The 26,213-nt window shown below is 43.6% G+C and overlaps 1 protein-coding gene across 1 annotated transcript in view; it reads right to left on the reverse strand.

Moving 5' to 3' along the window:
- The window catches only part of ak9 (adenylate kinase 9), a 359,309-nt gene that overhangs the window by 254,149 nt on the left and 78,947 nt on the right, over positions 1 to 26,213 (reverse strand). Inside the window, exons 14-15 of the mRNA XM_078542572.1 lie at positions 21,158 to 21,247; positions 14,963 to 15,088 (exon numbers count right to left, since the gene is read on the reverse strand). Coding sequence (XP_078398698.1) covers positions 14,963 to 15,088; positions 21,158 to 21,247 — 216 coding nt within the window. The remainder of the gene's footprint in view (positions 1 to 14,962; positions 15,089 to 21,157; positions 21,248 to 26,213) is intronic.

The raw sequence follows: 26,213 nt of genomic DNA on the forward strand, positions 1-26,213 counted from the left end.
TGTCTTGTTCAGTAAAACGACAAATCTTACACTGCCAATTGTTGTCTTATTAGCCTATTCTCAACTCATCAACAAAATGATGGTAAGATTAGCAACTGTGCTATCAAACAGGACTTACGTAACACTAACATGCTCACCGATATTCAGCTTGAGTTCTACTAGGATACTCAGTCCCAGGCCTCATTACAGCCTTGCTACAATCATAGAGCAAAAGCTGAATTCAGAGGTGAGTGGGAATGACTACCCCAGTGGTGGATTTACAATTAGTGGGGTCCCGTGCTCCACTTCATTTTCAGAGGCACCCCCCGCGAGATCACCCCCCCATCCCGAGGACCCGAAGGCCGAAGCCAAGAAAATACACAAATTGATCAGTGCTTCTTCATGTAAAAATATGCCTGTATGAAAAATTACCTTGTTGAAATCCAAACTTACCTCTTCTCTGAATGATGGTAAAGATGGTAAATATTGTGATGCGAGGCGAGAAAAGCCAAAAACCAAGGACAGATTATACATAGAGAGGGAGAGAGTGTGTCTGCAGGTAGGAAAGGGAGGCTGAATAGATGCCCACTTGAACATCGATATGTCAGTCTGTTGGTTTAATTTTGTTCAGGGACAGGGAGAGCAGACTGGAGCCCTGCTCCAGTGCCAACAGTTTACTGAGACAAAATAGCACTGACAACACATCTATTACATAGGAGATGTGAGAAACATTGCTCTTTACTGAGATCTCATCACTCACTGGAAAATTTTATAACAGTATGGCTCAGTGGAAAAGCATGAACTGCTGTTGTGGTTTCAGGCTGGCCCGCGTTACAATTGTTTAAATTAAAACTCAGCTAGAGGTTAATTTTTCAACCTCTGACCAAACTGGCCAAGGTTTTCTGAAACTCTTCTCCCCACCAAAGCTTGCTGATTATTAAGAGAGAATAGGAATGTGTGGAGTGAGGGTCTGGTGCTGCCCAACATCTTCCCTCCAACATCCGACCACGGTCCGCCAATCCAATTTCTGGTGTCTCTCTGCGCTGGACACGATTTCTGGAGTGACAGCCAAGGAATGATTCTGAAGATGAAACCAACTGATGTAGCCCAGAGCAGTGCCAGGCAAATCTGTCTCTATTTATTTCCTGTCATTGAGTCTAACTTGGCATTATTGTAAGCCTGTGTGTGGGCTACAATTCCTCCTGTCCCAGCATGGTAGGCTGGTACTTTTGAAACCACTTCAAAATGGAGTTTGAATCAGCTATCCAGTCAAGCCAGAAAAGTCTTGGCTGCAAAAAGCAGTTTTGTTTTGAAGTGTTGGATTTCCACCACAGAGTGGAAGCGAGTTAGAGTTCATGGATGCCTTTATTAAAGCTACAGCAGTTTGCCTTGGTTAATATTACTGGATTATTGCAGTTAAACATCTATAAGGGAGTGTTGCCTGGAAGCCTGGAACTTGTAGGTTTGACCAAGTAGGGGGTCTTTTAGGGGGAATATGTTGTAAGGCTAACTTTAACTGTAATCTTGTGTGCTTAAGTTTTTTTTAATTCTTGTTAATACAATTTCTCCTTTTAGCTTTAAAATCCCAAAAGGGTTACTGGACTTTTTCCTGCTGAGATCAGTACATCATCTTCTTGTTTTCAGAGTACAAAAAAAGGGTATGACCCATAAGCCAAGTTTCCCACTGAAATTTGGTTTGTGCAAGTAATTAACAGCCGCTGTGGTCACAACATTGCTGAGTCGACCCCGGTGCCTGTCAATCCCATCACACACAGGAATCAGTCCCAAAAGTAACTAATTTACTCGGCGCATCCCTTTTTAACTTTGCAAATATAGCATCATTCACGCACCCAGTTTGAATGTTTTGCTCTATATTCACTGACAACAGTGTTAGAAATGATCCCATTTTAAAGGTCCAGTTTCTGATTTTGAGACTGGTCAGGGAACAAAAATCCCTCTCTATTTCTACCTGGAAATTCATTTAATCCCAGGATTGTCCCTGCTGAATGTCAGACTGGTTGCTTATGACAAAATGTGTTATTCAGGATTCACACCAGCAGCTGATAAAAGATTTATAAGATGGAGAGATCGCTGTGAATTAACCAACACCCCCATTGCCGACAACTAGCTCAGCAAAACTTTATCCAAAAACAAAAAACTACTGCGGATGCTGGAAATCCAAAACAAAAACAAAATTACCTGGAAAAACTCAGGTCTGGCAGCATCGGCGGAGAAGAAAAGAGTTGACGTTTCGAGTCCTCATGACCCTTCAACAGAACTTAGTGTGCTTAAGTTTTTTTTAATTCTTGTTAATACAATTTCTCCTTCTAACTTTAAAATCCCAAAAGGGTTACTGGACTTTTTCCTACTGAGATCAGTACATCATCATCTTGTTTTCAGAGTACAAACAAAAAAGGGTATGACCCGTAAACCAAGTTTCCCTCTGAAATTTGGTTTGTGCAAGTAATTAACAACTGCTGTGGTCACAACATTGCTGAGTCGACCCCGGTCGACTTTATTCAGCTTCTCTTCATTGAAATCTCTTGGGAGCTATCATTTATTGACCTGATTTCACATTAAAAAGATGCCACTTGAAAGACGCAAAAGAGCGACTCTGCATGTGCGGCACACGTTAGAACTCCAAGCTCTGAACTTTGTGTGGTGAAAGTGGATCGCTTCTTTAAGGTCATCAGTTAATAGCTCCCACCCAAAAAGTGATATATACTGGGGAAAATAAGGTCATTGTAAAATGATTTGTCTTTTCAAGTTCTGCATCTAAACATCATGTGTAAATTAACAATCCACTAGCCTGAGCCTGCAACAATGATCAGCATTAGACCACAGAAGGATGCCCATGATTTGATACTGCCGATTTTGTTGTTACATTGGTAGAATCCATCTCCCTTGTGTTCACTCGTCTCAATGATCCTTACCTGCAGAGTGGAGGTGCTGACCCGTTGCTGCATTGTTGTCTACTGTCTGGGGTGTTGATCTGTTGTGAGGGTTGTCAGGAATGGGCTGCCCTGTAGTCCTGGAAGGCTGAGTCCCATTCACACAAGTGGAGTTAGAGAGAGTTTCAGACTGTGCTGCTTGGGCAGCCAGCGCAGTTCAATCTTCTTCTGACTGATCAGAGACTCTGCATGTGGATGTTATCAAAATGTGGGCCTCGGATTGGCTGTGATCAAACACTCAGCCAAAAAAAAAAATCACCCGCTCCTCTGACTAATATTACACATGCAACGGCCCACGGTGCTGCAGAGGGAAACTCCTTCACTGTCTGCAGGGCACAGCTTACCAGGTAAGAACTCTGAGCGGCGGGTCACAGAATCTTACGATGTAGAAGAGGCCCTTCGGTCCATCGAGTATGCACTGACACATGAGAAACACCTGGCCTACTTATCTAATCCCATTTACCAGCACTTGGCCCATAGCCTTGAGTGTTATGACATGCCAAGTGCTCATCCAGGTACTTTTTAAAAGGATGTGAGGCAACCCGCCTCCACCACCCTCCCAGACAGTGCATTCCAGACCGTCACCACCCTCTGGGTAAAAAAGTTTTTCCTCACATCCCCCCCTAAACATCCTGCCCCTCACCTTGAACTTATGTCCCCCTTCAACTAAGGGGAACAGCTGTTCCCTATCCATTCTGTCCATGCCCCTCATAATCTTGTACACCTTGATCAGGTTGCCCCTCAGTCTTCTCTGCTCCAACGAAAACAACCCAAGTCTATCCAACCTCTCTTCATAACTTAAATGTTTCATCCCAGGCAACATCCTGGTGAATCTCCTCTGCATCCCCTCCGGTGCAATCACATCCTTCCTACAATGTGGCGACCAGAACTGCACACAGTACTCCAGCTGTGGCCTCACCAAGGTTCTATACAACTCCAACATGACCTCCCTACTTTTGTAATCTATGCCTCAATTGATAAAGGCAAGTGTCCCATATGCCTTTTTCACCACCCCACTAACATGCCCCTCCACCTTCAGAGATCTATGGACACACACGCCAAGGTCCCTTTGTTCCTCAGAACTTCTGAGTATCATGCTGTTCACTGAATACTTCCTTGTCAAATTGCTCCTTCCAAAGTGTATCACCTCACACATTTCAGGGTTAAATTCCATCTGCCACTTATGGAATTCGTCCCTTGACATTCAATGACATTACCATCACTGAATACCCCACTATCAAATCCTGGGGGTTACTATTGACTAGAAAGTTAACTGGACTAGCCATATAAATACTGTGGCTACAAGAGCAGGTCAGAGGCTAGGAATCCTGCGATGAGTAACTCACCCCGACTCCCCAAAGCCTGTCCACCATCTACAAGGCACAAGTCAGGAGTGTGATGGAATACCCCACTTGGCTGGATGAGTGCAGCTCCCATAACACTGAAGAAGCTGGACACCTTCCAGGATAAAGCAGCCCGCTTGATTGGCACCACACCCACAAACATTAATTCCTTCCACCACCGACACACAGTAGCAGCAGTGTGTACCATCTACAAGATGCACTGCAGGATTCACCAAGGCTCCTTAGACAGCACCTTCCAAACCTACGACCACTGCCATCTAGAAGGACAAGGGCAGCAGATAGATGGGAACACCACCACCTGGAAGTTCCCCTCCAAGCCACTCACCATCCTGACTTGTAAATACATTGCCATTCCTTCACTGTCGCTGGGTCAAAATCCTGGAACTCCCCAACAGCACTGTGGGTGTACCTACACCACATGGACTGCAGCAGTTTCAGGAAGCCAGCTCAACTCCACTTTTCCAAAGGCAACTAGGATGGGCAATAAATGCTGGCCCAGCCAGTGAAGCCCACATCCCGTGAATGTATTTTTAAAAAAATGTTGTGAATAAGGAGGGTGCAGACAGGTAGAGTGAGTGGGCCAAAATATGGCAGATGGAGTATAATGTAGGAAAATATGAACTTGTTCACTTTGGCAGGAAGAATAAGAAAGCAAAAGTATTACTTAGATGGAGAGCGACTGCAGAATTGAGGTGAAAAGGGATGTAGGTGTTCTAGTGCATGATAACAAAAAGTTAGTATGCGGGTACAGCAAGTAATTAAGGCGGCTAATGGAACACTGTTTTATTGCAAGAGGATTTAACATAAAAGTAGGGATGTTATTCTGCAGTTATATAGGGCATTGGTAAGACCACATCTCGAATACGGTGTGCAGTTTTGGTCTCCTTATTTAAGCAAAGACATAAATGCATAGAGACAGCTCAGAGGAGATTTACTAGATTGATACCTGAAATGAGCAGGTTGTCTTCTGAGGAAAGGTTGGACAGACTGGGCTTGTTCCCACTGGAGTTTTGAAGAGTGAGGGGTGAGTTGATTGAAGAATATAAGATCCTGAACGGTCTTGGCAAGGTGGACGTGGAATTGACATTTCCTCTTGTGGGTGAGTCCAGAACTAGGGGGGCACTGTTTTAAAATTAGGAGTCCCCCCTTTAGGACAGAGGTGAGGAGAAATTTTTTTCTCACAGAAGGTCTTGAGACTTTAGAATTCTCTGCCTCAGAAGGCAGTGGAGGCAGGGTCATTTTTAAGGCGGCGGTAGATTGATTCCCTTGCCTAACAAGAATCTAAGGTTATCGGAGGTAGATGGAAATGTGGAATTCGAAGATCAGCCATGATCTTATTGAATGGCAGAGCAGGCTCGTGTGGCCTACTTCTGCTCCTATTTCATGTATTTTTATGGTCCTATGAGGCCAAATAATGTCTGCCTGAGATTCAAGACACATGTCTATTATCCAGCCATCATTTTCACATAAGTACCACCTTTGTTCATGTTGCAACAATGGGACTAAAGGCAATGAGATGAGACTGAATGAAACTTAATGGAACTCAGGATCTAGATGGGAGATAATTGGGGCGGGTGCTTGGGGTTCATTTTGGCCCCATGAATGAATACAGGGCCTTCACAGAATCGAAGAGGCCCTTCGACCCATCGAGTCTGCACCGACACGTGAGAAACACCTGACCTACCTACCTACTTAATCCGATTTACCAGCACTTGGCCCATGGCCTTGAATGTTATGACGTGCCAAGTGCTCATCCAGGTACTTTTTAAAGGATGTGAGGCAACCCGCCTCCACCACCCTGCCTCCACCACCCTGCCAGGCAGTGCATTCCAGACCATCACCACCCTCTGGGTAAAAAAGTTCTTCCTCACATCCCCCCTAAACCTCCTGCCCCTCACCTTGAACTTATGCCCCCTTGTGACTGACCCTTCAACTAAGGGGAACAGCTGCTCCCTATCCACCCTGTCCATGCCCCTCACAATCTTGTACACCTCGATCAGGTCGCCCCTCAGTCTTCTCTGCTCCAACGAAAACAACCCAAGTCTATCCAACCTCTCTTCATAACTTAAATGTTTCATCCCAGGCAACATCCTGGTGAATCTCCTCTGCACTTCCTCCAGTGCAATCACATCCTTCCTATAATGTGGCGACCAGAACTGCACACAGTACTCCAGCTGTGGCCTCACCAAGGTTCTATACAACTCCAACATGACCTCCCCTACTTTTGTAATCTATGCTTCGATTGATAAAGGCAAGTGTCCCATATGTCTTTTTCACCACCCCACTAACATGTCCCTCCGCCTTCAAAGATCTACAGCCACACACGCCAAGGTCCCTTTGTTCCTCAGAACTTCCTAGTGTCATGCCGTTCATTGAATACTTCCTTGTCAAATTACTCCTTCCAACGTGTATCAACTCATACTTGTCAGGGTTAAATTCCATCTGCCCATTGGACCATCCCATCTATATCTTCCTGTAGCCCAAGACACTCAACCTCACTGTTAACCACCCGGCCAATCTTTGTGTCATCCGCAAACTTACTAATCCTACCCCTCACGTAGTCATCTATGTCATTTATATAAATGACAAATAATCGGGGACCCAGCACAGATCCCTGTGGTACGCCACTGGACACTGGCTTCCAGTCACTAAAGCATCCTTCTGTCATCACCCTCTGCCCCCTGCAACTAAGCCATTTTGAATCCACCTTATCAAATTACCCTGTGTCCCATGTGCATTTGCCTTCTTTATAAGTCTCCCATGTGGAACCTTGTCAAAGACTTTGCTGAAATCCATATAAACTACATCAACTGCACTACCTTCATCTACACACCTGGTCACCTCCTCAAAAAATTCAATCAAATTTGTTAGGCATGGCCTCCCTCTGACAAAGCCATGCTGACCATCCCTGACCAAACCTTGCCTCTCCAAGTGGAGCTGGAGAAATTTCTGAAGGAGAGTATCTAAGAGTTTCCCTACCACTGACGTGAGCTCACTGGCCTGTAGTTCCCTGGCTTATTTCTATAACCCTTCTTAAATAGCAGAACCACATTAGCTGTCCTCCAGTCCTCTGGCATCTCCCCCGTGGACAGAGAGGAATTAAAAATTTGGGTCAGAGCCCCTGCGATCTCCTCCCTTGCCTCCCTCAGCAGTCTGGGACACAAATCATCTGGACCTGGAGATTTGTCCACTTTTAAGCCTGCCAACACCTCCAATTCCTTGTCACTCCCTATATCAATTTGCTTAAGAACCTCGCACTCTCTCTCCCCCCGAGTTCAATTGGCCATTCAATACCCGAGACTGGGAGATAGATAAATGCAAACTATATTTACAATAGTGAAGATTATACACATTGAATGAACACCTATGCCACTATTGTGCAATCAAATCTTAATTTTTCTAACCCCACTGCTACGTTTAGGTGCAGCACTAAGATCTGCAGCAGAGTAGGAGGCAGCCTGCTGACTGCTATGCACTGCTGCCTGAGATGATTTTGGTGGCCATAGGCCTGAATGGCCCCTGCCTGTTAAGGTTCTCCTGCTCTGGAGCAGGTGCACCCTCCTTGTCCTGACCTGCTGATGGGATCTCAGTTAGAGGGGATTTTGAGCGGCAGGGCACCCTCGTAATGTCCTGGGTAGATGCCCCTGGGGTATCTGGCTGGCACTCCTCCCTTTGGGTGCCCGAGGGCCCCTCCCTAGCTCCTTGAGAAGGGGCACCTCCACCTCGGAGGGAGGTCAAGGTGCCTTGTACCTGACTTGCCTCGCCACTGCTGAAACGCACCCATGGCTGTACAGGTCCAGGCACAAATCCAGCAAAAACTGCTAGACCTGGGTCTCCCAGGCGTCCAATACCCTTCTCATGGTGACTTTTATGTGCTTGCATGTCAGAGCTACAACATCAGAAAGAACATGCATGGGCTCCTCCATCCTTCATTCTAGTCTGCTGACAGCTTCTGAGTTCAGAGCTGCATTTCAAACATACCAATTGAAAATATAGGTTATGACAGTTGTTCAAAGTTTCTTCTGGGAATTTAAATAACTCCGCCTTTATCAACTGCTGTGCCATAACAGAGGGTAAAGATGTTTAATATAATGGTGTGTTATGATCCATGCTGATATTGCTACTGGACAAGTTAGATCCCAGGGTGAAACCTGGTTTGATAGATCCTAAATTTTATCTTTTGTTTAGAAACGTGGAGGGCAGCGACTGAACAGAGTCACAGGAGTCTGCTGATGAATCTTAAAAATAAAACTTTTATTAAACAAGAAAAGATGAACAATATTACAGTACTCCTTCACCCCAACTATACCTTTAGATATATCAAGATTCGTAAGGATAACACAAGTTACAAAATCTCTCTTATACTCTATGTTCGCAGTAAATATACAGTCCATGTAAAGCAATAGGCTACGTTTTCTCTTGGGAATCTTCAATAAGGATCCACCTCCAGGTGTTGATCTCTCCTTTCGATGTTCCTCTCCCCTGGATCACCATGTGCATTCAAGCTTCACCTTCCACACACTTAGATATTCAGCCATGCCAACAGGGCATCCCTACTTCACAGGCCCGTAGTATGGAGTCACCAACCTTTGGCTGTTACCTCAGATCTTCTGGCTTCTCGCAAGCCCACTTTGCCTTAATTCTGCTTCCAACAGCTTTCTCTCTAATTCGGAGCATTTTCCTCTGCTCCTTACTTTAACTTCACTGAACATGATCTGTTCCAGGTTCCTATCCCCGTTCTTTGTTTCAGCTTTCATCTTGGGACCTTTTCCTGTCCCACTCCCTGTTTTTGGGACACTTGTCTTTGGTTTGGGACTTTCTGTCAGTCTCTTTCCCGTGTCCAGCTTCTTCTGGCACGGCCTTCCGAATGGCATTCTCTTCTGGGTCACCTGACCCTTTTTCCGCACTGTTTCACTTTCATTTCTTTTTTTCTTCTGTGCAGGTGCAGAGCTGGCTTTAAATCTTAAAAAAACCTGCGCACATGCGCAGGGCTGGTCTATCGGCCTGAACATGTGAATATTCCGCAACTGCGCATGTGCGGCCATTCTCTGGCCAGCACATTCACATAAGCCGCAAGAAGGAACGATCTGCACATATGCAGCTATTCCAGGGCTGGCACATGTGCAGAAACCATTAAGGCCTGTTGGGAACTGTAGCTCCCAACTCTGTGGGCCCAGCCTTCGCTTTTTAACAATGTAGGTTTTTCCTTTTTCATTTCTGGGGTCTGTAACACCTTTCCCCTTGAAAGAAAGAAAGCTTCACAATTGTGAAGGTTTCTTTACAATGGCCTTACATCTGCTTCACACATTTATCATAAACATCTAACAAATAGCTTGTTACATACTATACAAACAAGTATTCCATCTCGTTCACAACTACAATTACAAATATTTAAGTAAAACAAAGTCAACCAATGTAGAAAGAAGATTAGCAGAGTTTACACATCATAGACTTGCACTTTTTTTCCTTCTTATTCCCAGTCTTTAACTCAACAAAGAATGTTTCATTTAAGTCCTCAGCCCAATCGTCCTTTTTGTTAGCTGTAAGCATACTTTCATCCTCAAGCTCATCCAAATGTGATAAAATCTCATTTTGATTTAGTAAAGTCAGAATTAATATCTCATTGTCTCTGAACAAAATCTCTTTTAGCCATTTCAAGCCTCCAAGTCACTCTCCATCCTGATTTGGAAATATATCACTTTTCCTTCACTGTCGCTGGGTCAAAACCCTGGAACTCCCTTCCCAACAGCACTGTGGATGTACCTACACCAAATGGACTGCAGCAGTTCAAGAAGGCAGCTCACCACGACCTTCTCAAGGACAACAAGGGATGGGCAATAAATGCTGGCCCAGTCAGCGAAGCCCACATCCCGTGAATGAATTTGAAAAAAAAAAAAAATGCTTTTTAGTTTCACACAAAAGGGTTTCATTCTCCTGTTTGGTTTGATCTTTGAATAGAGATTGTTAAAAACAAGATCATAAAAAGTTCAAACAGGTCTTTTCCACTTCTTTTTGAACAATGTCAATCACTTTCTCCCTTGGGGATTTCATAGTTCATTCTAACCCTTCAAATCTTTTGTATAAGTTGTGAACTATATCAGTCCACTCCTTGGCAGATTTTGAATGGTCTTTTGCAAACTATCCACTTGCCTGGATTCCAGCTGTTATACCTCGTATTAACACTAGCAAGCACTTGTAAATCAATGTTTTTGGTCCTTGACCATTCCGGATCATTTCGCGGTTTCAGCCCTTTTTGTTGACAATTCTTAATTTCCAATTCTGCAGGTACTTCAGTTGCTTCTGTACAGCCCATTACTGAGGTTGATACAAGAGTAATGTTACTTGGTTCAACTCTTAGCTCAACTGGGCCACAATTTGGCAAGGAGTTTTTATTCACAGGAATAATTTCAAAACTATGAGACTCCATACCATACACCTTCTCCTTCATTTTTTTCCAGTTTGCTTTGAAGTTCAAGAACCTCACTGTTTTTTTCCAAGACAAAATTCTGACGGCTCGTTAGTTTTGGTTTTTAATTCTGCATTCAACCAACTATTCTGATTTACCAACAATTCCTTTCCTTGTTCAAGACATTTTTCACAATATTTCATAGAAGCTTTGGAGCTCATCAAGTTTTAACTGAAGATCGACCTTTGTTAAATTTACCTCAACCAGTTTGTGATTTAGGCATTTCAAGTCCTCAGTCAAGTGTTCTACTTTCTGTGACTGATTCTCAATTTTCTTGCCAATTCTCTTTTTCCAATCAGCAAACTTATCTCCCATACATGGGGAGGCAATGGTGTAGTGGTATTGTTGCTGGACTAGTAATCCAGAAACCCAGGATAATGCTCTGGGGAACCTGTGTTAGAATCCTGCCATGGCAGACTGTGAAATTTGAATTCAATAAAAGGTCTGGAATTAAAAAAGTCTAACAATGGCCATGAAACCATTGTCGATTGTTGTGAAGACCCATCAGGTTCACTAACATCCTTTCCTGGCTTACATGTGACCCCAGGCCCAATGAATTTTTTAAAAAACATGAAAGTTGGGCCAATTTCTCATCTCATTGTTGGCCACAGTAATTTTTTGAAGTTGGTTAAAATCAGCAGGATCTGCAATACAGTCATTGCCACATTACTGTCTCGCTAGCAAAATCATTACCCAATAAAATTCTTCAATAGGTGATTAAGGAATAATTCCGACCATAACAATTCCATTTCCAAAGTGACTTTATACAAAGGAATAGGTTCATAAATTCCATTATTACCCCTTATTAATACATTTTCCTTCATAAAACTATCCAGAACACAAATTGTATCAACTGTCACCATTAATCTACCCTGGTATCTCTCAAAATTTTGATCTGTTTTCTTACTTTATTGGAGGAGGAGGCAAAACATCCAGAAACTCTCATAGCCTGACTTCCTTCAACAATAATCAAAGAAGAATTCTCTGAGCTATATTCCTTTTTCTGGAGGTCAAGTTTTCACATTTCAATTTCTCTTTCTCTTTCCTTTTCTAATTCAAATTTTGTCATCTCTTTTTATTCTGCCTCCAGCTTTTCAATTCCAATTCTTCCTTTTGCTTTTGCCTCCAATTCAAGTTTTTTCTGTTGCAACTGAATATTAGCCAATTCAATTGACTCGCCCCCTGGAGAATGTGGTCTCTCTGGTATCCTTTCCAAATTCAAACGCGATTACCTCAAATATGTCCACTCACCTCACCCCTATAGTTAATTCTAACTCCAATTTATCTGTCAGTTTTTTCAACTTACTCTTGGTTATTTTTTGTAAACCAGTCAGGGTTACATCTTTAATCTCTAGAAAAATCTTAGTAATCTCCAAAGCCATTTTGAATTCCAACCCTTATAATATACTTCACTGAAACTCCAATTCCTATGTCAAGTGCCTCCATGTCCTCATTCTTTAAGGATTCACAGATCCCACGAAGAGTCAAGGATTTCTAATCCTGCAAGAGATCCCATTTTATTATGATAATCCCGGACAAGACGCCAGACGCCACTTTATGATCCCAGCTGCTGTTACTACTGGACAAGTCAGATCCCAGAGTGGAAACTGGCTTGATCGATCCTAACTTTTATTTTTTGTTTAGAGACATGGAAGTTGGCTACTGAACAGGCTCACAGAGATCTGCTGATGACTTTTATCGAAAGAATAAAACAGTTACTAAATAAGAAATGAACTATATTGCAGTACTCCTTCACCCAACTATACATTTACAGATATATACAGATTTGTAAGGGTGACACAAGTCACACAATTTATCTTCCAGTAAGTATACAGTCCATGTAAAGCAATAGGTGACCTGCAGTTGGACACCCCACACTCTGAAACTAAGATGCCACTCAAAGCAGACATTATAGATCTCTTTCCTGCACACCCCCAACCCCCAGACATATTTAATAGGTGGATATCCATTTACCGAATCAAGTAGCAGAAGACATTATGTGAATCACAACTGTTTTATTGTTAAACTATAGTTCAGAACAAATATCAATTTCCACTCCCTGTCTAGAAGCTAAACCACTACTGGGGGAAAAACCCAGCCCTGAAGTGCAGGCCTCAATGAGCATCATCTGCTCTCATTTAACTCTGAAGCTTGTCCTGGTTTATTCTTAATAGGACCTGCATTTCCAGCATTGTCAAGGTGCCCGTCACACAGACAACTGGTCTCACAAAAACTCCAATCTTTCACACGAGGGTTTCCAATCTCTGCTCTCGAAGAACTCGCCTTGGAATCTTCTCCCAAACAACGCTTTCTCTTGGGCATCTTCAACAAGGATCCACCTCCAGATTTCGATCTCTCCTCAGTATCACTATCTTTACAGTGCAGGAGGAGGCCAATTGGCCCATTCTTTTGATGTTCCTCTCCCCTGGATCATGACATGCATTCAAGCTTCACCTTCCACACACTCTCTCAAGTACTCAGCTGTGCCAACAGAACATCACTGCTTCACAGACCTGTAGTAAGGAGTCACCAACCTTTGGCTGTCTCCTTGGATCTTCTGGCAAGCTCACTTTGCCTTAACTCCGCTCCCAATAGCTTTCTCTCTTTAATTTGGAGCCATTTCCTCTGCTCCTTACTTTAACTTCACCGAACAGGAGATGTTCCAGATTCCTATCCCCGTTCTTTGATTTGGGACCTTTTCCTATCCCACTCCCTGGTTTTGGGACTTTCTTCTTTGGTTTGGGACTTGCTCTCTGTCCCTTTCCCGTGTCCAGCTTCTTCTGGCACTGTCTTCCGAATGGCGTTTTCTTCTGGGTTACCTGACCCTCTCTTTGCACGGTTTCACGTTCATTTCTTTTCTTCGTCTGCACAAGCATAGAGCTAGCTTTAAATCTTAAAAAACTGCACACATGCACAGGGCTGGTCTACTAGCCTGAAGATGTGAACATACCCCAACTGTTCATGTGCAGCCATTCTCCGGCCAGCACATGTGTAGAAGCTGAAGATCGCAAGAAGGAACAATCTTTACAAGTGAGGCCATTCCAGGGCCGGTGCATGCACAGAAAACTCTGAGGCTCATTGGAAACTGTAGTTCCCAAGTCAGAGGGCCCGGCCTTCGTTTTTTTTTTACAAGGTAAGTTTTTCCTTTTTCATTTCTGGGGTCCGTAACAGGTGCATTTCACCTCAAGTCACTTTGTTATCCAGAATGTGCTGCTTGGGGGCAAGGGCTAGCAGGACTCTGATCATGACCTTGGAGACATTTTGGTGGCTTGAAAATATGGTGGAACTATATATATCATGATAAGCCAGCCCAATGTACCGGATAGGCTGAATGGATCAGTAGGTCCTTGCCTGCCCATTTTTATGTCTTTATCTATGATACCCTGAACAGGCTGGCATTCCAGCTAGTTGACACATGATATACTGATTGGATTGGTACAAGCAAGTGCTTGATCATTTAAGTCTTATGCCCTTGATCTCTGTTATTCTTTTCTACTCTCTCTAAAGTGTCCAAAAAATGAACTAGCAACAAGGCCCAAAGGTTCTGATGAAGGGTCGTGGATCTGAAATGCTAACTCTACGTTTCTCTCACTCCAGATGTAAAGAAAAATCCTTAATGAACACATTGTATAGTAATCTGAGAAAATTACAAGACCTAGGCAAAATACAGCATGAGCTCTGCTAAATGAGCATTTTTAAATTTAATTAATGCATGCAATCTTGCTATAATTCACCTATTTATAAAAATTCAGCAATGTTTCACAATAAGAAACATAAATTACTTTCTTTCCTAGTTTATATTTGATTTCCTTCGTTAATTCAAGTAAGGGTACACAATTTCACAATTTGCTGCAGCAGATGTTTGCGTCAATAGTTCTATCCTCTTTTCACTGTTTTAAACATTAGACATTCTATAGAAGTTTGAAAAATGTTCTTATTCATTTATGGTTTTATTACTCCCAAGGTAGAAACGAAAGATAACACACTGGTGCATCTTATATTAGTCCATGAAATAGCAGACTGTTAAGTAAGTGTAATCAGTAGTAATTGTCAAATATTAAAAGTAGATAATTGAAACAAGTCCACACATTCTATTTTATGATACTGAGGGACAGACAAAATTTGCTAAAAGCACTAAAGAAAAACATGGCACAAAAATCAGTATTAGCTAGTATTAATATTCATTGAAATATTTTACCTACCTATATCAAAAGGTACTTTTGTTAAACCTTCCTTATTTTTAGCTTCTTCTGGATCTTCTGAGGGTGCTACCTGATCTTCTGAGGGTGCTACCTGAGAGTGTTGAGAGTCTTTTACTGCATCTGTTTCTAAATCAAATACAAAAAAAGCTCCTAAATTTTAAAATATATACTTTAAAATATAACGCAATTATTCTTCTCTACTTTGTTGTGAAAATACCTTTGCAAATAAATGGATTTGAATGTTACACTGAGGTTACAGATGGACTTAATGGGAAGAATTTTCCAGTTCGGCGAGCGGGCCCAAGGTGTAATATGACACGAGGTTACGTCGGGCGTGCATCCTGACGTCACCGCGCGTCATTTAGATTTTCAGTTCGGAGGGCGCGCAGCCGACTGAACTGTCAAAGGCCTGTTAAGGCCATTAATTAACTAAGGCTAATGAGAAAGCTGCCTGTCCAACCTTAAGGTTGGCGGGCAGGCGAAGAGCCCAGGCGGCCTTCGCACTTTTCATGGAACCTCATACATAGGCAGGTTGAGGTTTCATGACGGGTTTATGAATTAAATAAATTTTTTCATTAAAGTTCATTGACATGTCCCAGCTCGTGTAACACTGTCACATGAGGACATGTCTTAAATTTTTTTTTCTTTATTAAAATTTTTAGAACTTAAAAAACTTTTCTCCCTGAGGCACAGGTGCCTCAGGGAGATTTATGCACTCCTTCGCATGCATGCACGGAAGAGCACACTCCCGACTCAGGGAACCCCTCCCCACTGCCTGCACAGGGAGCGTACAGCGCTTCCGGGTGCGTGTCATGCTGGGCGGGCCTTAATTGGTATCACCATCACTAGTTGAATCCTAAAGGACATAATTGCCAGACTGACCTTGTGGCATGTGGTGAGAGAACCAACTAGAGGGTACAACCTCTATAAAGAGATTGGCATGTAAAATTAAAGCGCATGGGATTGGGGTAGTGTATTGAGATAGAAGGAAAACTGGTTGGCAGACAGGAAACAAAGAGTAGGAATAAATGGGTCTTTTTCCAAATGGCAGGCAGTGACTAGTGGGGTACTGCAGGGATCGATGCTGGGACCCCAGTTACTCACAATATATATTAAATGATTTAGATGAGGGAATTAAATGTAATAGCTCCAAATTTGCAGATGACACAAAGCTGGGTGGAAGGGTGAGCTGTGAGGAGGATGCAGAGATGCTTCAGTGTGATTTGGACAAGCTGAGTGAGTGGTCAAATGCATGGCAGATGCAGTATAGTGTGGATAAATGTGAGGTTATCCATTTTGGTAGCAAAAACAGGAAGGCAGATTATTATCTGAATGGCTATAAATTGAGAGAGGGGAATGTGCAACGAGATCTGGGTGTCCTCGTACACCAGTTGCTGAAGGTAAGCATGCAGGTGCAGCAGGTGGTAAAGAAGGCAAATGGTATTTTGGCCTTCATAGTCAGAGGATTCGAGTACAGTAACAGGGATGTCTTGCTGCAATTGTATAGGGCCTTGGTGAGACCACACCTGGAATATTGTGTGCAGTTTTGGTCTCCTTATCTGAAGAAGGATGTACTTGCTATAGAGGGAGTGCAGCGAAGGTTTACCAGACTGATTCCTGGGATGGCGGGACTGACATACGAGGAGAGATTGAGTCCATTAGGATTATTTTCGCTGGAGTTCAGAAGAATGAGGGGGGGATCTCAGAAACCTATAAAATTCTAACAGGACTAGACAGGGTAGATGCAGAAAGGATGTTTCCGATGGTGGGGGAGTCCAGAACCAGGGGTCACAGTCTGAGGATATTGGGTAGACCATTTAGGACTGAGATGAGGAGAAATTTCTTCACCCAGAGTGTGGTGAGCCTGTGGAATTCGTTACCGCAGAAAGTAGTTGAGACCAAAACATTGTATGCTTTCAAGAAGGAGTTAGATATAGCTCTTGGGGCGAAAGGGATCAAAGTATATGGGGAGAAAGCAGGAGCAGGCTATTGAGTTGGATGATCATCCATGATCATAATGAATGGCGGAGCAGGCTCGAAGGGCCAAATGGCCTACTCCTGCTCCTAGTTTCTAACTTATTTGTTCCTGCTGTGATCAAGTTACCTATCTCAAATGCAAGAGTGACCAAAGTCCTGTTGTCACACTGATGACACCCTCCAACATGCTGTGTGGCACCACCGCAAGGTAAGTAGGTTAGATTACGCTCGGGTCCAGCAGTTGGAATCCATGAAGTCCTGTAGGCCATCAGCAGCAGCAGAATCCCATCACAATTTCAAACAATATGGCCCAGCCTATGCCTCACTCTTTCTATCAACATCAAGCCCGATGACAAACTCATTCAATGAAGAGTGTAGAAGAGTATGTCAGGACCAGCACCAGGCATACCTGAAAATGAAGTGACAACTCAATGAGCACAGCAACACACGCAAGATAAATAGCGCAAATTGTATGCCAAGCCATCCAACAGTCAATGGATCAAGTCAAAGTTCTGCAGTAATGCCACATCCAGTCATGATTGGCGGTGGGCAATTGAGCAAGTTACAGGAGCGGGAGGCTCCATGTACATCCCACATGCTCTATGATAACGGATCCCGGCATGTGTGCACAAAACTTAAATGTTGAACCAACCACAACCATCTTCAGCCAGAAATGCCAAAAGAATGATCCATCTCAGCCTCCTCCTGAGGTCTCCATCATCATAGTGTGAGTCAAACTGGCTGAAGACTGGCATCTATGTAATATCAGAGAAACAGCTAAGTGTGCTGGATACACTAAGTGCACCAGGTCCTGGTAATAGCCCATCTGTAGTGCTGAGGACTTATGCTCTAGGACTAGCTGCACCTCTAGCCAAGCTGTTCCAGTACAGCTCCAACCCAACAATGTGAGAAATTGTCCTGTTCACAAAAAGCAGGGCAAATCCAACTCAGTCAGTTACCATAGTACCAGCCTACCGTCAATGATCAGCAAAGTGTTGAAAGGAGTCATCAACACTGCTTTCAAGCAGTATGTACTCACCAATAACCTACTCACGAATGCTTGATTTGACTTCCGACAACTACTCGGTTCCAAGCTTCATTACAGCCATGCTCCAGACAAGGGCCGAAGAGCTGAATTCCAGAGGTGAGGTGAGAGTGACTGACCTTGACATCAAGGCAACAGTGAAGCATATGTGCCATCAAGGAGTGGTAGTAAAAATGAAGTCAGTGGGGATTAGGAGGAATGTTCCCCGGTAGCTAAAAACATATCTACCACAAAGGAAAAGGGTTGTGATTGTTGCAGGCTAATCAAGTCAACTCCAGGACAACACTGCAGGAGTTAATCAGGGCACTGTCGTCGGCTATCTTCAGCTGTTTTACCATAAGCTCAGAAGTGGAGATGTTTACTGATGATTGCAGAGTGTTCAGTTCCTCTTCACAACCCCACAGATAACAAAATAGTGCATGCCCATATGCAACAAAACCTGGACAACATTTAGAGACTTAGGCTGATTAACATTTCATAACATTTACACCATGTAAGTGTCAGGCAATGAACATCTCCAACAAGGAGGAGTTTAACCACGTTCCCTTGACATTCAATGGCATTACCAAAGCTGAACCCCTCCAAATTAGCATGCAGAGTCATCACTGACCAGAAGTTTAACTGCACTAGCCATGTAAATACAATAGCTGCTGGAGCAGGTCAGAGGTGAGATAGGTTATATATTCTGCACTGTGGAGTAACTCATCAGATGGACAAAAGCAGCACAAATATGATCATCACATGTTCATGGGCAACTAGGAATGGTCAATCAATCCTGGCCTTGCTGACAACACCTATATCCCCAGAATGACGTGAAAAAGAAAATCACCAGCCCCCACATCTCATCAATGAGAGATAGCAATATGGAAGACATCTTTTTCACAAAACCAAATGATTGGTCAATACTGACGGAATCTTCTGTTAGTGTGGAGGGTACAAAGCTGACCAGACTGATAAAAGGATGAAGCTAGCTGGTGCCAATGGAAAAGAGATGCACTATAATCACCTATATCACCTGACATTTATGAAGGTAGGACATCAGATTCTTGATCAATGTCACACAATCCATCCACTGATAGCTCATGGGTGGCAGAAGTAAATAAGATCACTAATACTAGATTTTTCTTTGAAGAGCAGCAATTGATGGTCAGTATGTCTTTGGGAATAAGGTGTAGTACCTTGAAGTAAAACAGCCAAATTGGCATGGAATAACAGAGGACTGGGTGAAAGAAACAGAAAATGCTGGAAATACTCAGATGAAAGGTCTGAAATGTCAACTCTGTTTCTCCCTCCACAGAAATTGCCAGACCCGTTGAGTATTTAAAGCATTTCCTGCTTTTATTTTAGATTTCCAGCCTCTGCAGTATTTTGCTTTTGTAGAGGGCTGGGTGGCATAGTTCTGGTCCAGAAACTGCAGTCAGTTTGGAGTATTCAAATATTCAATTTTCTCCAGAATTATTCTCTAGAAAGGAGGGAAGCAGAAAGTAGGAAACTATAGGCCAGTCAGGCTAACATCTGTCATAGGGAAAGCACTAGAATCCATTATTAAGATGGTAATAGCTTTTTTGATGTAGTAACATTCAAAGTGGACAAAGGGGATCCAGTTGACGCGGTGTACTTGGGTTTCCAAAAGGCATTTGATAAGGTACCACATCGAAGGTTACTACACAAGATAAGAGCATATGGTGTAGGGGGTAACATATTAGCACGGATAAGGGATTGGTTGACAAACAGGAGGCAGAGGGTAGGGATAAATGGGTCTTTTTCGGATTGGCAAACTGTAACTAGTGGAGTGCCACAAAGGTCAGTGCTGGGTCCTCAACTATTTACTATCTATATCAATGACTTGGATGAAGAGACCAAAGTTGTACAGGGCCTTGGTGGGACCACATTTGGAGTTATTTGCGCAGTTTTGGTCTCCTTATTTAAAAAAGAGGTAATTGCTTTAAAAGCAGTTCAGAGAAGGTTCACTGTACTCATCCCTGGGATGAAGTGGTTGCCTTATAAAGAAAGGTTGTACAGGTTAGGCCTATACCCATTGGAGTTTAGAAGAATAAAGGGATGATCTTATTGAAACATGCAAGATCCTGAGGGTACTTGATAGGGTGGATACCCAGAGGATGTTTGCTCTTGTGGGAGAGACTAAAGCTAGGGGGCATAGGTCAAAAATAAGAGGTTTCCCTTGTAAGACAGACAAGGAGAAACGTTTTCTCCCAAAGTGTCGTTGATGTCTGGAATTCTCTTCCCCACAAAAGTAGGGGTCTTTGAATTTATTCAAGGCAAAGTTAGACAGATTTGTTTTTGGCAATGGAGTCAAGGGTTAAGGAGGCCAGACAAGAAAGTGAAGCTGAGACCACAACCAGATCAGCCATGATATTATTGAATGGTGGAACAGGCTCAAAGGGCCAAATAGCCTACTCCTGCTCTTCTGTTCCTATTTTCCTAGAACTGTCAAACCCAATATGTATGAGTGGACAACCTGAAGAAAATTTTACATTTAAATGGTGTGCCACATGGCCAACCAGCATCAGAGGTATTTTACGCAAAGTTTTTAAGCTCTCAGAGGATTGTAGAAAGAAGCATTCTTTCTGGGTGTGCTCTCTTAATGTAAGGTGCATGAATCAATGTGTCTAACATGATTTTTAAGATGTCTTAAGACAGGATATTTCTTTTATCAATTCTCTTGAATTTTTTTTATCATTCCTTCTCCTCCTGCTTTGGACTAGCATATCTATACCTGTTCATTCCAGTGATTTATGGAGGATATCTGGAATGAAGAAGAACGTCTTAAAATGATAAAATCAAATTTGTTCAGGTTTTGTGTAAATTTTGTTAGTGCCATGCTATCATTCTTTGGTTTGAAAGGCAGTCTCTGAACATCTATTAGCATTACTTGTGTGTTCTGGGACCCAGGTTACTAAATTTCAACTTGCATCAAAATAACAGCAAAATATTCGACTCGAAACGTTAACTCTGTTTCTCTCTCCAAAGGTGCCGCAAGATCTACAGAGTATTTCCATTACTTTGATTTTATTCAACTTGCATTTGCAGCATCTAAGCTGTAATGCTACTTATTGCTAAGAAAATGATGTGTAGGTTAAATAAGCTTATGACAACAAGCAAGTGTACTCTAATCATCAGAAAGAATGTATATTGCTGAGCTGAATTTATACCTTTTGATTCATCTCCACCTTCCTCATCTTCCTCAGTTATAATTGCGTCCTCCAAATTAACGAGAAAAGCTGCATGCCGTTCAAATTCAGCTGTAGAAGACAATGGTAGGAGTATCCATCACTAATAAGAAATACAGCCTTGAGCAACAAGTAATCTTTTTACTGCAATGCGTGGTTTGAAGTGGTAAAATAATGGGCTGAATTTTGTTCTTGTCACGGGGGTCCCGCCAACAGGGCTGAAAGCAGGTGGGTGACCTTGCTTTGGCTGTCTGAGGGACCCAGGCCTTATCTCGCCAATGGCAGCCAGCTAGCTGGCTACCCCCAGAGCTGCCATCCCGCTGCCATCCCTATTAAGGATAGTCATCCTCCCCAGGAGCTGCCGGCCAATCAGGGGGCCAGCAGCTCAGCAGCCTCAGGAGTGCCTCCAGAGCATGGCATCCTCTGAACCAGGTAAGTGGAGTCTCAGAGTACTAGGGTCAGCCTGGCAGGGCCCATAGGTGGGTGGGTGGGGTTGGTGAGGACATGAGGTGGCTGTTGCTGCAGGGGGCGCTGTTTGTGGGCCACAGTGTCTCTAAACAGAAGGCTCGCTCAACCCTCCTGGGAGACCACCAGGATTTATCTGGTGGTTTCCCCATGTGGCAGAGGAACCATAAGCCGCTGTTTAATTAGCAGTGGCAGCAGGAAGTGGTCCTTAATTGTCCACTTAAGTGACTCAGTTGGACTTTGGATGGTAGGGCTGTCTGCCACCTTCTCACTGCTGTAAGATGACATGGTTGTGTGAACCTGATGGTATTCCAACCCTTGCCTTCCCTCACCACATTACAGCACCACCAGTCCGTTCCCAGAGTAAGACTTAGCCCATTGTGTATGAATCCACACAAAATAAAACCTGGCTTGCACTGACATTTTCTAGTTAAAGCAAAGTGCTCCAGATATTCTATAGTTAGCACAGGATTAAGTTGCAGCATTCAAGCTATATTAGCAATGTTAATACTGGGTTAACAAATTAAAAATCAAGGTTTGCTTACAACACAGTACCATAATGGCTAAGTAATAAGGTGCTTCAAGATAATTGAAATGTACGTAACAAAATAACTTTGCATGTTCTAGGGAGTAATGAAATAAAATTTAAAAACACAAATGGAGAGGGGTTGGGAAATGCAAGTGTCCAAAGGGACCCGAGTGTCCTTGTTCATGAGTCACTAAAAGTTAATTGCTTGCTGCACCTGCATGCTAAGAAACCGAATGGTATGTTGGCCACCATCGCAAGGGAATTTGAGTACAGGAGTAAAGATGGGCCTTAACTTCAGAGCTCTCCAGCATCAGACTGTGGGGTACGACAAAGATGCGCCGAGGAATCCTGTTCAGAAGTTCACAGGTAAGGTTTACAGGTAATTACCCAGAAGTGCAAAGTTCCCTGGGCAATTGCCCTGCACTGGGAACCGTCCGAAAATGCGATTTAAATCGTAAACTGGGTTACACCAATAGTTACCCTGAAGAATTAAAATCACTTCTAACTTCTGGGTAACCATTCTACAGACGCAGAAAGAACCACCACCCACCCCCCCCACCCCCACCCCCAAGGGGATTTCCCTCAACCCAACCCCCTGCCGCCACCCCCCCCCCCCCCACGACTACCTACCCACAAGCCAACCCCAATGACTGCGCCCCCAAGAGTACTCCCCATCCCCACCCCCTGACAAGCCACCCAGAACACCTCCCCCTCTCCACAGGTCTCTCACCAACCCATGGCAACCTACACCCCCCGTGGGACTCCACCACCACCACCACCCACTCTCTCCCCCACCCTGGAGCCCCTAGGATTCACCCACATCCCCCCCCCACCACAGGATTCCCAACACCCACACGGGTCTTCTCCTCCAACACTCTTTCTCTCCCCCCCCCCCCCCCCCCCCCACCCTCCCGACCACCCCAGCGGGCCCAACTCTCACCCCCCCACCGCCACCCCTCCAAAGGCCTCTCCATTCCTTCTGGAAGTCCAGCCCGAAACAGTCCCCCACCTCCCCGACCTCTGATCCAACAACCACCCACCCCGACCTCCGATCGACCCACAACCCCCAAATCCTATCCACTTACCTTAGACATTTACCTTTTCCCTGGCCTGTGAAAGGCCTATAAATTTCAATGGACCTTTAAATTCATCTGTTTTACAGCAGTTAGTGCCGTAAAAGGGGGGCATTACCTCCTTCCCTTTGACTCTGTTGCACTTCAACGATGAGTCCTGGGAATTCGCTGCACTGCCTGGATTTCGCCTGGCCTGAGTCGGAAGGTCGGGCGAGACAGGTTGAAAAAAAATTAATGCAAGCAATTGGACACGGAGTGGCAACCTGATGCTGATTGCCACTCCAAGGAAATTCAGGCCCTGTATCTTGCTACAGTTGTATAGAACCTTGGTGACACCACACCCAGAGTATTGTGTACAGTTTTGGTCCCATTATCTAAGGAGGCATACACTTGCCATAGAGGGGGTGCAATGGACGTTCACCATACTAATCCCTAGGATGGCAGGATTGTTCTTATGAGGAGAGATTGGAGAGACTGGGTCTGTATTCCTTTGTGTTTTGAAGAATGAGGGGTGACCTCATTGAGACTTACAAAATTCTTACAGGGCATGACAGGGGGGATATAGATAAGATGTTTCCTCTGACTAGTGAGTCTAAAACCAGGGGCCGTAATCTCAGGATAAGGGGTAGGCTATTTAAGATTGAGATGAGGAGGAATTTCTTCACTCAGAGGGTGGTGAATCTTTGGAGTTCTCTACCCCAGAGGGTTGTGGAAGCTCAATCATTGAGCATGTTCAAGACAGAAATCGATAGATTTCTGGAGACCAATGACATCAAGGGAAAGTGACGCTGAGGTAAATGATCAGCCATGATCTAACTGAATGGCGGAGTAAGTAAGCTCAACAGGCTGACTGGCCTTCTCTTGGTTCTATGTTCCACTAGTGAGCCTAATAAATACAATGAAATAATTCATCATCATATCATTGTTGTATGATGTAACAAAGAATACAATTATAATTGCACTGCTTGTGGATGAAAACAAAGAGGGGCAGATTTGATCCAGGCAACAGAGGTCTTGCCCATGGCTAAACAGCTGGCGAGACCCCCCCGTATCCTCTTCATTGGGGGAAGTCTGCTGTGTTAAGTGCCTATCAGGCACTTAAGTGGCCATGTCGAGTCTTCCCGATGTATAGTTTGGGGGGGGGGGGCGCAGAAATGCCACCCCCCCCTTGAGATTTGCCAGCCAATCAGAACCATTCAGCCCATCAGGCCTCAAAAGGGCTATCTGATTCGTCTAACAATTGTTTTCCCTTCAAAAATGTATCCAATTCTCTTTTGCAACTTATCATTGAGTTTACTTCCATCATCCTTTCAGTGGGTGAATTCAAGACTATAAGAACATGGTGCATTAAAAAAAAAATCCCCATTTTGTCTCTAGGTCTTTTGCCACTTACCTGTCCCTTCTGCTACTCAAAACAATTTCTCCTAATTACTCTACCAAAACCATTAGGAATCTTGAACACCTCTATGAAATCTCACCTTAACCTTCTGAGTGAAGAAATTCCTCCTCATCTCAGTCTTAAATGGCCTATCCCTTACCCGAAGATGATGACCCCTGGTTTTAGACTCACCAGCCAGGGGAAACATCTCATCTACATCCATCCTGTCATGCCCCATAGGAATTTTGTAAGTTTCACTGGGGTCTTCGAAACTCAAGGGAATACAGAGTCAGTCTCCCCAATCTCTGCTCGTAAGACAATCCCACCATCCCAGGGGTTCGTCTGGTGCAATTCTTCATTATCTGCATGTAACTGAAGTCCGGCATCCAGTGTACTATTCAAAAAGTTCTCCTCTGCGCCCTCTCCAAGGCCTCAACATCAATCCAAATTCGTGGTGCCAGAATTGAACACAATACTTCAACTGGGGCCTAACCAGTGATTTAGAAGGGTTCAATATAATTTGCTTGCTTGTGTACTCTCTACCTCTACTATTCATAAAGCCAAAGATCCCGTATGCATTTAAAAAAAAAAAATAGCCTTATCAACTTGTCCTGCCACCTTCAAATACACGCGCATGTGAAGCCTCAGGTCTGTCTATTCCTGCAGTAGCTTTAAAAACATGCCTTATTCTTCCTTCCAAAATGCATTACTTCCACGTTAAATCTAATTTGTCACGCATCTGACCATTTCACCTGTCTGTCTTTGTTCTCCTTAAGTCTGTTACTATCCTCCTCATTTGTTTATTTCATTTGAATTTCATGTCACCCACAAAACTTTGAAATTATGCCTGTATACCCCCGGGGAAAGGCAGTGGCGTGGTGGTATTGTCACTGAACTGGTAATCCAGGTTACTGCTCTGGGGACCTGGGTTTGAATCCCATCATGGCAGATGGTGGAATGTGAATTCAATAAATATCTGGAATTAAAAGTCTAACGATGACCATGAAATCATTGTTGATTGTCGTAAAAACCCACCTGGTTCACTAATGTCCTTTAGGGAAGGAAATCTACCATCCTCACCTCACTGGTCTGGCCTACATGTGGCTCAAGATCCATAGCAATGTAGTTGACTCTTAAAAATGCCCTCTGAACAAGGGCAGTTAGAGATGGGCAATAAATGCTAGCCAGTGACACCCACAACCCACAAGCGAATTTAAAAAGTCTAGGTCGTATAATATATATCAAAAGGAGTATTAGGCCTGACACCAAACCCAGAGACATCACTATATACTTCCCTCCAGTTTGCATAATAGCCGGTCACTACTTCTCGGTTTTCTCTTCTTTAGCCCATTCCATATTCACATCTGCCACTGCCCCTGCCCCTTTAATCCCAGGGGCTTCAATTTTACTAATAAGTCTATTATGCTGTACTTTGTCAAATGCCTTTTGAAAGTCCATAAATACAATATCAATCAAACCACCTTCATCAACCCTGTGAATTATTCCATCAAAAAAAATCAATGAAGAGAATTCCTTCAATTCCAGCCTTTTGTGCATTCCAAATTTCTTTACCTCACCACTGCTAGTCTAGGC

The sequence above is a fragment of the Cetorhinus maximus genome, chromosome 5 (genome assembly GCF_964194155.1).
Source record: "Cetorhinus maximus chromosome 5, sCetMax3.hap1.1, whole genome shotgun sequence".
Lineage (NCBI taxonomy): Eukaryota > Metazoa > Chordata > Chondrichthyes > Lamniformes > Cetorhinidae > Cetorhinus > Cetorhinus maximus.